A 12,750-nucleotide genomic window follows, 5' to 3' on the forward strand; every position below is an offset into this window, starting at 1 on the left:
ACATATATGACACTCATGAGGCCTCCTTTCCATGAACACATTTAATAAGAAAAACACCCTTATTTTTAGGAGACATGTATTGACCTGTTTAAGTGGTTCGGCAAAAAGCAAAATACTACTTATTGATTAAAAAAAAGATCTTAATCCACTAATTCATTTATACATCATACAAATAATCCCTATTGTGAAACGAATCTTTTATGGTAACGTTTACCCACTGTAAATTTTTTTTAAAAGCATACTTTGAGGAAGAAATTTTAGAAAGGAATTTGAGTAGTGACAACATTTATGTATATTTCATTCCTAACTTATCCTATATAGTCTAACAAATTTGTGAATAAATATAATTCTAAATCTTATTTTTCATTTCATAACATCAGTATTTCTGCTGTTATGAACTCTGGGTAATCAGAATCAAAGTTTGTATATACCAATCAATATCACTGCTCTCTTAATTCAACAAATTCTTATTTTTTGGTGTTGTTTGTTGTTGCTGTTTTGGTTTTTTTCGAGACAGGGTCTCACTTTGTCACCCAGCTGGAGTGCAGTGGTATGATCACAGCTCTATCCAGGCTCAAGCGATCCTCCTGCCTCAGTCCCCGAAGTAGCTGGGACCACAGGCACATGGCATGATGCCTGGCTAACCTGGCTTTTTTTTTTTTTGGTAGAGATGGGGTCTCACTATGTCACCCAGGCTGGTCTGAAACTCCTGGCTCTAGCAATCCTCCCACCTCAGCCTCCCAGGTAGTTGGGACCATAGGCACATGGCACCATTCCTGGCTTTTTTTTTTTTCTTGGTAAAGATATCGTCTTACTATATTGCTCAGGCTGGTCCCACACACTTGGGACACTCCCACATTAGCCTCGCAAAGGGCTGGGATTACAGGAAAGAGCCCCTGCGCCAGCCAACAAATACTTTTTCAATGCCTACTGCATGCCAGGCACACATGTGACAGAGAAGTACAGCAGTGAATATATGACAGGAAAGGCCCACGTCTTCAATGTTTTATGTATGAGTTTTTCTATAATTAAGGTTCCTCTTCCCAATCCGTCCCTATCTGCTAGTAAAATCTATTAACTAAAATAGAATCGGGGCAAGAATAACATTGAGGGCCAGGCGTGGTGTCTCAAGCCTGTAATCCCAGCACTTTGGGAGGCCAAGGAGGGTGGATTACCTGTGGTCAGGAGTTCAAGACCAGTCTGGCCAACATGGAGAAATCCCATCTCTACCAAAAATACAAAATCAGCCAGGCATTGTGGCACACACCTGTAATTCCAGCTACTCGGGAGGCTGGGGCAGCAGAACTGCTTGAAGCCAGGAGGCGGAGGTTGCCGTGAGCCAACATCGCACCATTGTACTCTAGCCTGGGCAATGAGTGAAACTCCATCTCAAAAAAAAAAAAAAAAAAAGACCATCGAAACTTGTAAAGCTACAAAGTTCAGCATAGAGTATTACTGTTTTACAATGTTTTCTGTACTTATTGTGTAATAAGGATTTTTTCCAAATCATTTTTCTTTAAAAACATGCTATTAAGTATGTGCACAGAATTCTAACACCACAATATAAGATCCATTTTTCTTTTTTAAAAAATCAAGCTATCGCTAATCCGGGATCTTTACATTTTTAACCTTCTCATGTCATTTTAAACATACAGTTTATTTTAGAATGAGAAGATTTTTTAGGCTTAATACCTACTATCAAACTATAGTTTAAAGGATTGTATCAATTTATACTGCCATCAGCAATCTGAGATGTCCATTTCATTGCCTCATCAAGATGAACATTTTCATTTTTTTTTTTTTTTTTTTTTTTTTTGAGACGGAGTCTCGCTCTGTCACCCAGGCTGGAGTGCAGTGGCCGGATCTCAGCTCACTGCAAGCTCCACCTCCCGGGTTCACGCCATTCTCCTGCCTCAGCCTCCCGAGTAGCTGGGACTACAGGCGCCTGCCACCTTGCCCGGCTAAGTTTTTGTATTTTTAGTAGAGACGGGGTTTCACTGTGTTAGCCAGGATGGTCTCGATCTCCTGACCTCGTGATCCGCCCGTCTCGGCCTCCCAAAGTGCTGGGATTACAGGCTTGAGCCACCGCGCCCGGCCAACATTTTCCTTTATTGATGCTGTTTAAATTTTATACATGACATCTGGTTTAATTCACTTTTCTAAATGCTTTGGGGTGACAACTTTCCATGGATATAACCTGTATGTCTTTCCTCTTTTGTGAAATGTCTGTTCTTATCCTTTAGCCAGTTATGTACTTAATGTTTACTTTTCTCTTGCCAAAATGTTTCTCAGTTTTCCCCGTATGATTTTTGCTTGTTACTTTTTTCTTTCATTTCAGTGTTCATTAGAGATGGAACTAAGCTACCTGGGCTGGGCACAATGGCTTGGCCCACTGTAATGTACGGCTGGCCTGTAATCCCAGCACTTTGGGAGGCTGAGGTAGGCGGATCTCCTGAGGTCAGGAGTTTGAGACCAGCCTGGCCAACATGGTGAACCCATCTCCAATAACAATACAAGAATTAGCCAGGCTTGGTGGCACACACCTGTAATCCCAGCTACTCAGGAGGCTGAGACAAGTGAATCGCTTGAACCTGGGAGGCGGAGGTTGCAATGAGCCACTGCACTCCAGCCTGGGTGACAGAGTGAGATTCTGTCTCAAAAAAAAAAAACCCAAACCAAAACAAACAAACAAAACTAAGCTACCTAAACAATGCATACACTTCTAGCTATCTCCTTTTTCTTGAAGCCATGCATCTAAAATTCTGAAAAACTGATTTACCCTCATCTTATCTATTTACTTACTACTCAGATATTCCTTTATTCTCCTAGAAACTGGCTTCTTCTCCTTAGCAGGATGCTACAACTGTGTCCACAAGTGGTCTGGATAACATATTTATTCTCCTGGGTACTTTTACCTACCTGAAGTCACCCCTCTGGGCCAAGACAACTAATACTATGACAACACTTTGCTGGATACATTTTCCTCCCCTGGCATCTGTGGTACTCTTGTTTTCCCCTGGTTCTTGAACCATTGTCTCAGTCACTTTCTAGTTTTCATCTTCCTTAATCTGACCTTGGATGTTATCCTAATCCCCAACATTAACTGTACTTTCCCTAGGAAAATTAACCCACTCATTATGACGTTATCTATCATCTTGATACAGTAACTTCCAAGGCCCTTAAGCTCATTGCTGAACCCTAGACTAGTTTTACCTAATTATCTAACTGGATGTAGCAAGTATACCACAAGAAAAACCTGAATATATGTAAGGTCAGTCATATAAAACTATTTCCCTATAATAATTTTATAACATCTCTATAGTTCACCTACGATACAATTTACCTATTTGAAGAACACAATTTAATGGTTTCTGTCTAGTATGTCTACAGAGTTGTACAATCGATACTACAATCAATTTTAGACTATTTTCAACCTACAATGAAACCCAGTACCAATTAGCAACCATTCCTCAATCCCCTCACTTCCCCTCCAGGAGTAAGGAACCACTAACCTACTTTCGGTCCCTATGGATTTGCCTATTCTTGACATTTCATATAAAGAGAATCGTAACCTATGTCACCTTTTACGACTGACTTTGTTCACTTAGTATAATGTTTCCAAGGTTCATCTATGTTGTAACATGTATCACTACTTCACTTCTTTTCTTTTTTTTTTTTTTTGAGACGGAGTCTCGCTCTGTCACCCAGGTGGAGTGCAGTGGCCGGATCTCAGCTCACTGCAAGCTCCGCCTCCCGGGTTCACGCCATTCTCCTGCCTCAACCTCCCGAGTAGCTGGGACTACAGGCGTCCGCCACCTCGCCCGGCTAGTTTTTTGTATTTTTTTAGTAGAGACGGGGTTTCACCGTGTTAGCCAGGATAGTCTCGATCTCCTGACCTCGTGATCCGCCCGTCTCGGCCTCCCAAAGTGCTGGGATTACAGGCCATTTCTTTCTTTTCTTAAGAAAACAGTATCATGTAATTCATTTCTTTTTATTGCCAAATAATATTCCATTACATGGATCCACATTTTGTTTTTCTATTTATCAACTGATAGACATTTGGGCTGTTCCTACTTTTTGGCTGTTATGAATAATAAACGCTGCTATGAACACTCATATTCAAGTTTTTTCTGAACATGTGTGTTCAGTTTTCTTGGTTAGGTTCCTAGGACTGGAACTGCAGGTCATATGGTAACTATGCTTAACCTTTTGAGGAATTGCCAGAGTCTTTTCCAAACATCCGCACCATTTACCTTCTTGCCAGTAGTACACTGGAGTTCTAATTTCTCTACTTCCTCATTGACACTTGTTATTATCTTTTTGATTATAGGAATCCTAGTGGGTAAAAAGTGCATTTCATTATGGTTTTCACTCTATAATTATTTTTGCAAATGGCCAGTCAATCCTAAATTCTTACTTCTCCATTACCATCCACCTCTGGCAGTCAAGTCAAAGAAACTAAACTGCCCTTCCTGCGACACTATTCTTAGTGCAAGCTTTTATTGTTTTGTACTCAAATGATTGCTAAAATGCTCTACCTCCCTGCTATCTCTCTGACTTCCCCTTCCAATCCTCTATGAGTGTAATCTTTCAAGAAGGAAAATACAAGAGGAACCTATTACATAGCTTTTTTATTTTTTGTCATTTTCTCTTTTTGTCATGACAACCTACTATTATGCACAGCTTTAAAAGTCATTAATTAAACAAGGCCTTACAGCCTCAAGAATGAAGTTCAAGCCAAGCATCATCTTCGTTCAAAATTCCATCTAAGACCGGGCGCAGTGGCTCATGTCTGCAATCCCAGCACTTTGGGAGGCTGAGGCAGGTGGCTCACTTGAGGTCAGGAGTTTGAGACCAGCCTGTCCAATATGGTGAAACCCTGTCTCTACTAAAACTACAAAAATTAGCCAGGCGTGGTGGTGGACGCTTGTAATCCCAGCTACTCAGGAGGCTGAGGCAGGAGAATCACTTGAACCCAGGAGATGGAGGTTGCAGTGAGTCAAGATCGTCCCACTGCACTCCAGCCTGGGCGACAGAGTAAGACTCTGTCTCAAAAAAAAACGAAACAAAAAAAAAGAAAAGAAAAAAATAGGCCGGGCGCGGTGGCTCAAGCCTGTAATCCCAGCACTTTGGGAGGCCGAGACGGGCGGATCACGAGGTCAGGAGATCGAGACCATCCTGGCGAACACGGTGAAACCCCGTCTCTACTAAAAAAATACAAAAAACTAGCCGGGCGAGGCGGCGGGCGCCTGTAGTCCCAGCTACTCGGGAGGCTGAGGCAGGAGAATGGCGTAAACCCGGGGGGCGGAGCTTGCAGTGAGCTGAGATCCGGCCACTGCACTCCAGCCCGGGCGACAGAGCCAGACTCCGTCTTAAAAAAAAAAAAAAAAAAAAAGAAAAGAAAAAAATAAAAAGTCTCTTCAATCTTAAAACAAAACATAACACCATTTTATCAGTTGTCCTCTTAAACTACCTAGGTGATTGCTATCTTCTTACCAGAAGGGAAGTCTCCCATGTATTTGCTTACATGTATGTTTTCACTTAATTTTCACAGATAGAAAACATAGGCCTGGCATGGTAGCTCATGCCTGTAATCTCAGTACTTTGGGAGGACAAAGTGGGCAGATCACTTGTGCCCAGGAGTTCAGGACCTGCCTGGCCAACAACATGGTGAAACCCCATCTTTACAAAAAAAAAATACAAAAATTAGTTGGGCGTGATGATATGTCCTTGTCATCCCAGCTACTTGGGAGGATCACTTGAGCCCAGGAGGTCAAGGCTGCAGTGAGCTGTGATCATGCTGTTGTACTGCAGCCTGGGTGGCAAAGTGAGACCCTGTCTTAGAAAAAAAGGACGGGAAGGGATGGGAGAAAGGGAAGGGAGGGAAGGAAGGAGCGAGAGAGGGAAGGAAGGAGAAAAGGAGGGGCAGAGTGGGGGAAGGAGAGACGGAAGGAGGGAGGGAGGCAGGCAGGCAAGCTAGCTTAAGGCTCCAAGAGGGTTTGCCTAGAGTTACACAGCTAATCTGTGGTGAAGCCAACATTCAGAATCTGTTATAGCTTCTTCGAAACAGGTGCAAAACGATTGCCTATTATAATCGAGTAATGCAAGTGAAGGTAGAAGAAGAAACTGCCGAAAGCCTAGGAAGAGATAAAAGTCAAAGCACAGGAGGCAAGTGTCACCCATTCATGCATGCCCGCATCATGCAGGAATACGGTTAATGCATTCTGCCACAAACTGTTAAGAGATATTTTCCCCTTCTTACTGGTAGGAAAAATAACTATCTTTTATGATCACTGCTGCCTTAGATGCAATAAAATATGCTAAGTCCCTTGGCTCCCAGTACTTTTCCATTTGCCAGTTCCAGTCTCTCATAACGCCCATGTGTTTTTCAAGCCTTGGCTTCTATTACACATTCCATATCCTTCTGATAAATCCTTGTTTAACTTCATTCAATCATTCATTCCTGTCTCACTGATTCCAGCTTAAACCACTATCTACGTGTTTCTATTCCCTGCACCCAGAAGTCTTGATGATGAGAAGCAAAATGCAAATTAGTGTAATAGCTTAAAGAGACAACTCTGATTACATAGTCAAAATAATTAGAAAAGAAAGCTCTGCAAGTTCTATCATACAAAACAAAGCCAAAAGTTCAGAGACTGTTTTACAAATATAGCTTATCTAGCCTAACCTTTGGGGATTTTATTTTACTTTATAAAAATAGAGAATTTTTTCTGTTGTTTTTTAAATAAGACGTAGTTACTGGGGGCTTATATACAGGGGAGAGAGTCCAGCGGCAGCTGGCTAGGCAGGAGAACAGCCGCAATGTGGATTTGAAGTGGTAGCTCTTCTTTAAGCAAAAAAAGTCAATGTCATCGCTACATGCACAGCCATACTAGATGCTTTCCAGGCTTAAAAAATATAGTATGTTGTTTCATATGACACTGTCAGTAATCTTACACCTAAGAATATACATAGAAGAGTTGTCCATGGTATAAAAATAATAGGAAAAACTATAAATTACAAAACCAGGTTTCATAATTTCTGTGTTCTTTGTAATAGCCAGTGAATCACCTAATACCTTGATAATTATTCGCTTAATTATAGGAGCTCTATTGATGTTATCGCTCCGTAACCGTGCCTCTGGTTTAAAATATGAGTCTCAAACCAAACTGAAAACTAAGTAAATAAATTAAAAAATAACTTTTTCCCCATGATCTCTGTTTCTCTTCCTCTCTTTTTTGAGACACAGTCTCACACTGCTGCCCAGGCTGGAGTGCAGTGGTGTAATCTCAGCTCACTGCAACCTGCGCCTCCCGGGTTCAAGCGATTCTCATGCCTCAGCCTCCCACGTAGCTGGGATTACAGGTATGTGCCACCACGCGTGACTAATTTTTGTATTTTGAGTAGAGACGGGGTTTCACCATGTTTGCCAGGCTGGTCTCCAGCTCTTCATCTCAAGTGATCTGCCTGCCTGGCCTTCTAAAGTGCTGGGATTACAGGCATGAGCCACTGTGCCTGGCCTCTCCTCTTTTTAAAGGTTTCAGTACACAGCCATGTGCACAATGAACACAGTACAAACATGCCAAAGCAATTTCACTGAGAAACAGATCTTTCTTATTGACCTTCAACACTTCAATGACAGGTCATCACATTTACAAATGTAAAAGTAAAACTAGATAAACTTACCATTTGGGTGCCAGATTTCTGTAATGAATTTCATTTTAGGAGGTCGGAGGGGATAATCTTTTGGGAAAGTAAGATGAGCCTTAAAAACACCACCTTCACTGGAAAAAAGAACAAAAAGAAGTTCTTGCCTATAAGTTCCTGCTTTTAAGCATAGAATTGTTAAAACAAATATAAAACAAGGGGGCTAGCACTAACACCGAAAATGAAGTAAACAAATAATCTGGATTCCCCACAGGCAGTTACTTTCTCAAATAACTAGTTGAATAAACTGTCATCGCTATCACTTTAATTAAACTTTTAAGAGAGCTAGTAAAATGAAATCATCTGCTAAAAAGACATTCAGGCCAGATCAGATCAGATCACATTACTGCTATGCTACAAACCCTTCCATCACTTCCCAATGCACTTAAAACAAAATTCAGAAGGTTTAACATCACTAGTTTCTCTACGTTGATTTCAAACTGTCATTCCTCTCTGTTCTAACCAGTCTTCTTTCTGTTCTTAAACACATCAAACCCTTTCTCATCTCAAAACTTATGCACATTTTCTTTTTCCTTATCTAGGAACAGACATACTGCCTCCATCTATCCATTTATTCATTTGATCATTTACCAAATATTTACTCGGCATTTATGTGTCAAACTCTAGGGGTATAGCAGCGAAAAAAATCTCAAGGAGTTGATATTCTAGTGACTTTCCAGAACAGCACTGTAAAAGAGAACTGTAATATTGGAGATGTTCTGTATTTGTGCTGTCCAATAACGCAGCCACCAGCCATGTGATATAAGCCCGTGACTGCTACTTCAGACAACGCACCTCAGACCACTCACACTGAATTAGCAATCACTCTCAAGGAATCACCAAAAGAACAATACAGTGACTTGTACACACTAACTAAAACCAAAGAGATCCAGTCAGCCTTAAAGGGCAAAAATACTAAATTCCTGTCTTGTGGCCTTGGCACTAAATGTTTCCTCTGTTGGAAATACCTTTCTCCCTTTGTCTTCTGATAATCATTCAGTACTCAGCTTAAACGTTACCTCTAGAAAGATTTCATTTGACTAAAATCTAAACTAGCCACCAGGTCCCCTCTAGTACATTGACCACTTAAAATTTCTTTATTGCAATACCACTTGCACATGTGATTCTTCTATTGTAATGTGTCCAAACATTAGAGTCATGATTGTGGTTGTTTCAGATCAGTGAGAAATGAAATTCTCAGCTCATTAAATGGTTTCCATTCACTGAACAAATACACATTGATTACCCAGTTACTCTAACCACTGGTCTACATAAAAGGATACAACAGAGAACAGAGCATTAGAGAGCACTGTGGAGCTTATCATTTTAGTGGCAGAAGGAAAATATCTACCAAGAAAAATTATCAGTAGTAAGTGTGGTCATGGAATGATATGAGGAATCTATTGTTAAGTTTTTAAGAGCAGGTATTTCTAAAATTAGCTCACTTGTCTTTAAAGAAATAGTGGGAGGCCAGACACAGTGGCTCATGCCTGTAATTCTAGCTACTCAAGAGGCTGAGGCGGGAAGGATCCCTTCAGTCCAAGAAGTTGAGGCTTCAGAGAGCTGTGATTGTGCCACTGCAATGCACTCCAGCCTGGGAAACAGAGCAGGGCCCTGTCTCAAAAAAAAAAAAAAAAAAAGAAAGAAAAGAAAAAAGAAAAGAAAGGAAAGGAAAGAAAAAGTGAAAAATTGGGGGTGTGTTGGTATACACATAGAAAAATGTCCAGAAACAGGACATCAATACATAACAATAGTTAACTAACAATAGTGTAGCGTTACGAGATCTTTTACTCTCTGCTCATTTTAATATAGCTTGAACTGTTCACAAGCAAGTATGAATTTTTATCGCTTTTTCTGATCATAAGACATGGGGGAGGTGCAGATTAAGTTTAAAACAAGAGACAGATCAGCCAGGTGTGGTGGCTCACGTCTGTAATCCCAGCACTTTGGGAGGCCGAGGTGGGTGGATCATGAGGTCAGGAGATTGAGACCATCCTGGCTAACATGATGAAACTCCGTCTCTACTAAAAATACCAAAAAAACAAACTAGCTGGACGTGGTGGCGGGTGCCTGTAGTCCCAGCTACTCGGGAGGCTGAGGCAGGAGAACGGCATGAACTCGGGAGGCGCAGCTTGCAGTGAGCCCAGATTGCGCCACTGCACTCCAGCCTGGGCGACTGAGCAAGACTGTCTCAAAAAAAAAAAAAAAGAGAGAGACAGATCATTAACACTAAACATTCCTGAATAATTAGGAAATGTCACAGGACTCACAGTATAAAAAGTCAGTGACCTTGACCACACAATTTTTTTAGTAAAAAGCAATTAAAAAAAAAACTGTAAAGGGTTAAAGAACAGGGTAGTAAAGTACTCAAGCATAATAAACAGGACAATTTATATAAAAAGTTTAACAGTTGAAGAAGATAGTAACTAGATGGGGAAACTGTACAAATCAAGGGCTTTAAAAGAGATACTCAGAAAAAATGAAGAACTGAATTAAGGCCCACCGTAGGGCCTTCCTTTTCAAAACTGATGAGGTTGTCTATGGAAGGGAAGAAGCCTGAGGGCTTGAGGGAATAGAGAGAGACTGGAATAGCTGTTGTGAAGAGGGCATTACACCAAGAGTTAAGTCTTTATCTTCTCATCCTGTTGCTCTATGTGAGTTAGTGCCAAAATGGGTCTTAGGATATACTGATTATATTGACTATTTTTTCAAACAGGGCTGCAAAAGCAATTTAATGAATCACTCGCAAAATTTTTTTGCTAACAAAAATAGAAAACAGAGTTTATCACAAGTAGCGTCAGTTATATAATCTATGTATGTGTTTTCTTCACTAATCTATATACACATATGTATGCACTGGGCCATGATGTAAAGTATTTCTAATTACGGGTTTGAAAGCCACAATTACAGAAAACAGCCAAATGTGGTGGCACGCGCCTGTAATCCCAGCTACTTGGGAGGCTGAGGTCGGAGAATTGTTTGAACCTGGGAGGTAGAGGGTGCAGTGAGCCTAGATTGTGCCACTGCCCTCCAGCCTGGGTGACAGAGTGAGACTCCGTCTCAATAAAAAAATAAAATAAAAAAAGAGAGTCTATGTAAAAGAACATCAAAGGCACAGCCACAAAGCCCCTGCACTGGATTCTCCTGGCAGCCACGTGCCACTTGATTCCCTGACAACATGGAGTCAGCTTTCCCGTGTCACTTACTTTGGACTGGTTACATTCACGCAAAAGGTTCGCAACAGCTGACTGGAATCTTCATCGTGAAAAACCCGATTTAGACCCTCTAAATTGTTTTCAACTTCTAAAATGTCCACCAAATTTAACTAACAGGGTGGCCCTAAAGATTTAAAGCACTCAACTTTCACTCTATCTGAAAATGGCCTTGCGCACTCTAAAGCCACCATGGTGTTTCTGTTTTCTCCTGTCTGTGAACCCCTCCTTCTTCTATTTTACCTGTGGAAATTCTACCTGCCCCCGCCTTTTTCTTTTCTTTTTTTTTTTTTTTTTGAGACGGAGTCTCGCTCTGTCGCCCAGGCTGGAGTGCAATAGCACAATCTTGACTCACTGCAACCTCCGCCTCCCGGGTTCAAGTGATTCTCCTAATTCTCACATCTGGCTAATTTTTGCATTTTTAGTAGAGGGGTTTCACTATGTTGGCCACGCTAGTCTTGAACTCCTGACCTTGTGAGCCACTGCACCCGGCCTACCTGCTTTTTTTTTTTTTTTTTTTTTTTAATGCTTAACTCAGTAGTACCCAACTTGTGCATGCAAACTTCTACCAAGCAGCCAAATTAGCAAAGAGAAAGCCCAAAACCCACAGAGTACAATAACACTGTCGACTAAACATTAACATGCCACATATTCACTCTTGATATACAAAGATGATTGTGGCCAGGCGCGGTGGCTCACGCCTGTAATCCCAGCACTTTGGGAGGCTGAGGTGGGCAGATCACCTGAGGTCAGGAGTTCAAGAACAACCTGACCAACATGGTGAAACCCTGCCTTTATTAAAAATGCAAAAATTAGGCCGGGCGCGGTGGCTCAAGCCTGTAATCCCAGCACTCTGGGAGGCCGAGGCGGGCGGATCACGAGGTCAGGAGATCGAGACCATCCTGGCTAACACGGTGAAACCCCGTCTCTACTAAAAAAATACAAAAAACTAGCCGGGCAAGGTGGTGGGCGCCTGTAGTCCCAGCTATTCGGGAGGCTGAGGCAGGAGAATGGCGTAAACCCGGGAGGCGGAGCTTGCAGTGAGCTGAGATCCGGCCACTGCATTCCAGCCTGGGCGACAGAGCGAGACTCCGTCTCAAAAAATAATAATAATAATTAATAAAAAATAAAAATGCAAAAATTAGCCGGGCGTGGTGTCGGGCGCCTGTAATCCCATCTACTTAGGAGGCTGAAGAAGGAGAATGGCTTGAACCTGGGAGGCAGCGGTTGCAATAAGCCAAGATCGCACTACTGCACTCCAGCCTGGGCCACAAAGCAAGACTTCATCTCCAAAAATAATAATAATAAAAAAATAAAATAAATACAATTTTAAAAAGGCATCAATGAATTCAAAATATCTTTCATTACATATTGTCTTCATCACAGATACTACAATACAATTACTATCATGATATTTAAAAGAGGTGTGTAGGCCGCCCACAGTGGCTCACACCTGTAATCCCAGCACTTTGGGAGGCTGAGTTGGGTGGATCAAGAGGTCAGGAGCTCAAGACCAACCTGGCCGAGATGGTGAAATCCCATCTCTAGTAAAAACTACAAAAATTAGCCAGGCATGGTGGCAGGTGCCTGTAATCCCAGCTACTCGGGAAGCTGAGGCAGGAGAATTGCTTCAATCTGGGGGGCAGAGGTGGCAGTGAGCGACAGAGTGAGACTCTGCTTCAAAAAAAAAAAAAGGAGATATGTAACCAGCAGTTTCAAATTTGAAAGGGTTGAAAAACCCGGGCCTAGTTCAAGTTTCTTCCATGAGGCCTCCTTTACTGTTTTGGTGTTAAATTATAAAAATCTTACAAGGATCAAGTCCTACCTACCA

The 12,750-nt window shown here is 41.6% G+C and overlaps 1 protein-coding gene across 1 annotated transcript in view; it reads right to left on the minus strand.

Annotated features, from left to right (window-relative positions):
* Positions 1-12,750, minus strand: part of UBE2G1 (ubiquitin conjugating enzyme E2 G1) — a 105,231-nt gene that overhangs the window by 21,293 nt on the left and 71,188 nt on the right. The window contains exon 3 of the mRNA XM_025362958.1: positions 7,687-7,784. Coding sequence (XP_025218743.1) covers positions 7,687-7,784 — 98 coding nt within the window. The remainder of the gene's footprint in view (positions 1-7,686; positions 7,785-12,750) is intronic.

Source organism: Theropithecus gelada, chromosome 16 (genome assembly GCF_003255815.1).
Source record: "Theropithecus gelada isolate Dixy chromosome 16, Tgel_1.0, whole genome shotgun sequence".
NCBI classification, from domain to species: domain Eukaryota; kingdom Metazoa; phylum Chordata; class Mammalia; order Primates; family Cercopithecidae; genus Theropithecus; species Theropithecus gelada.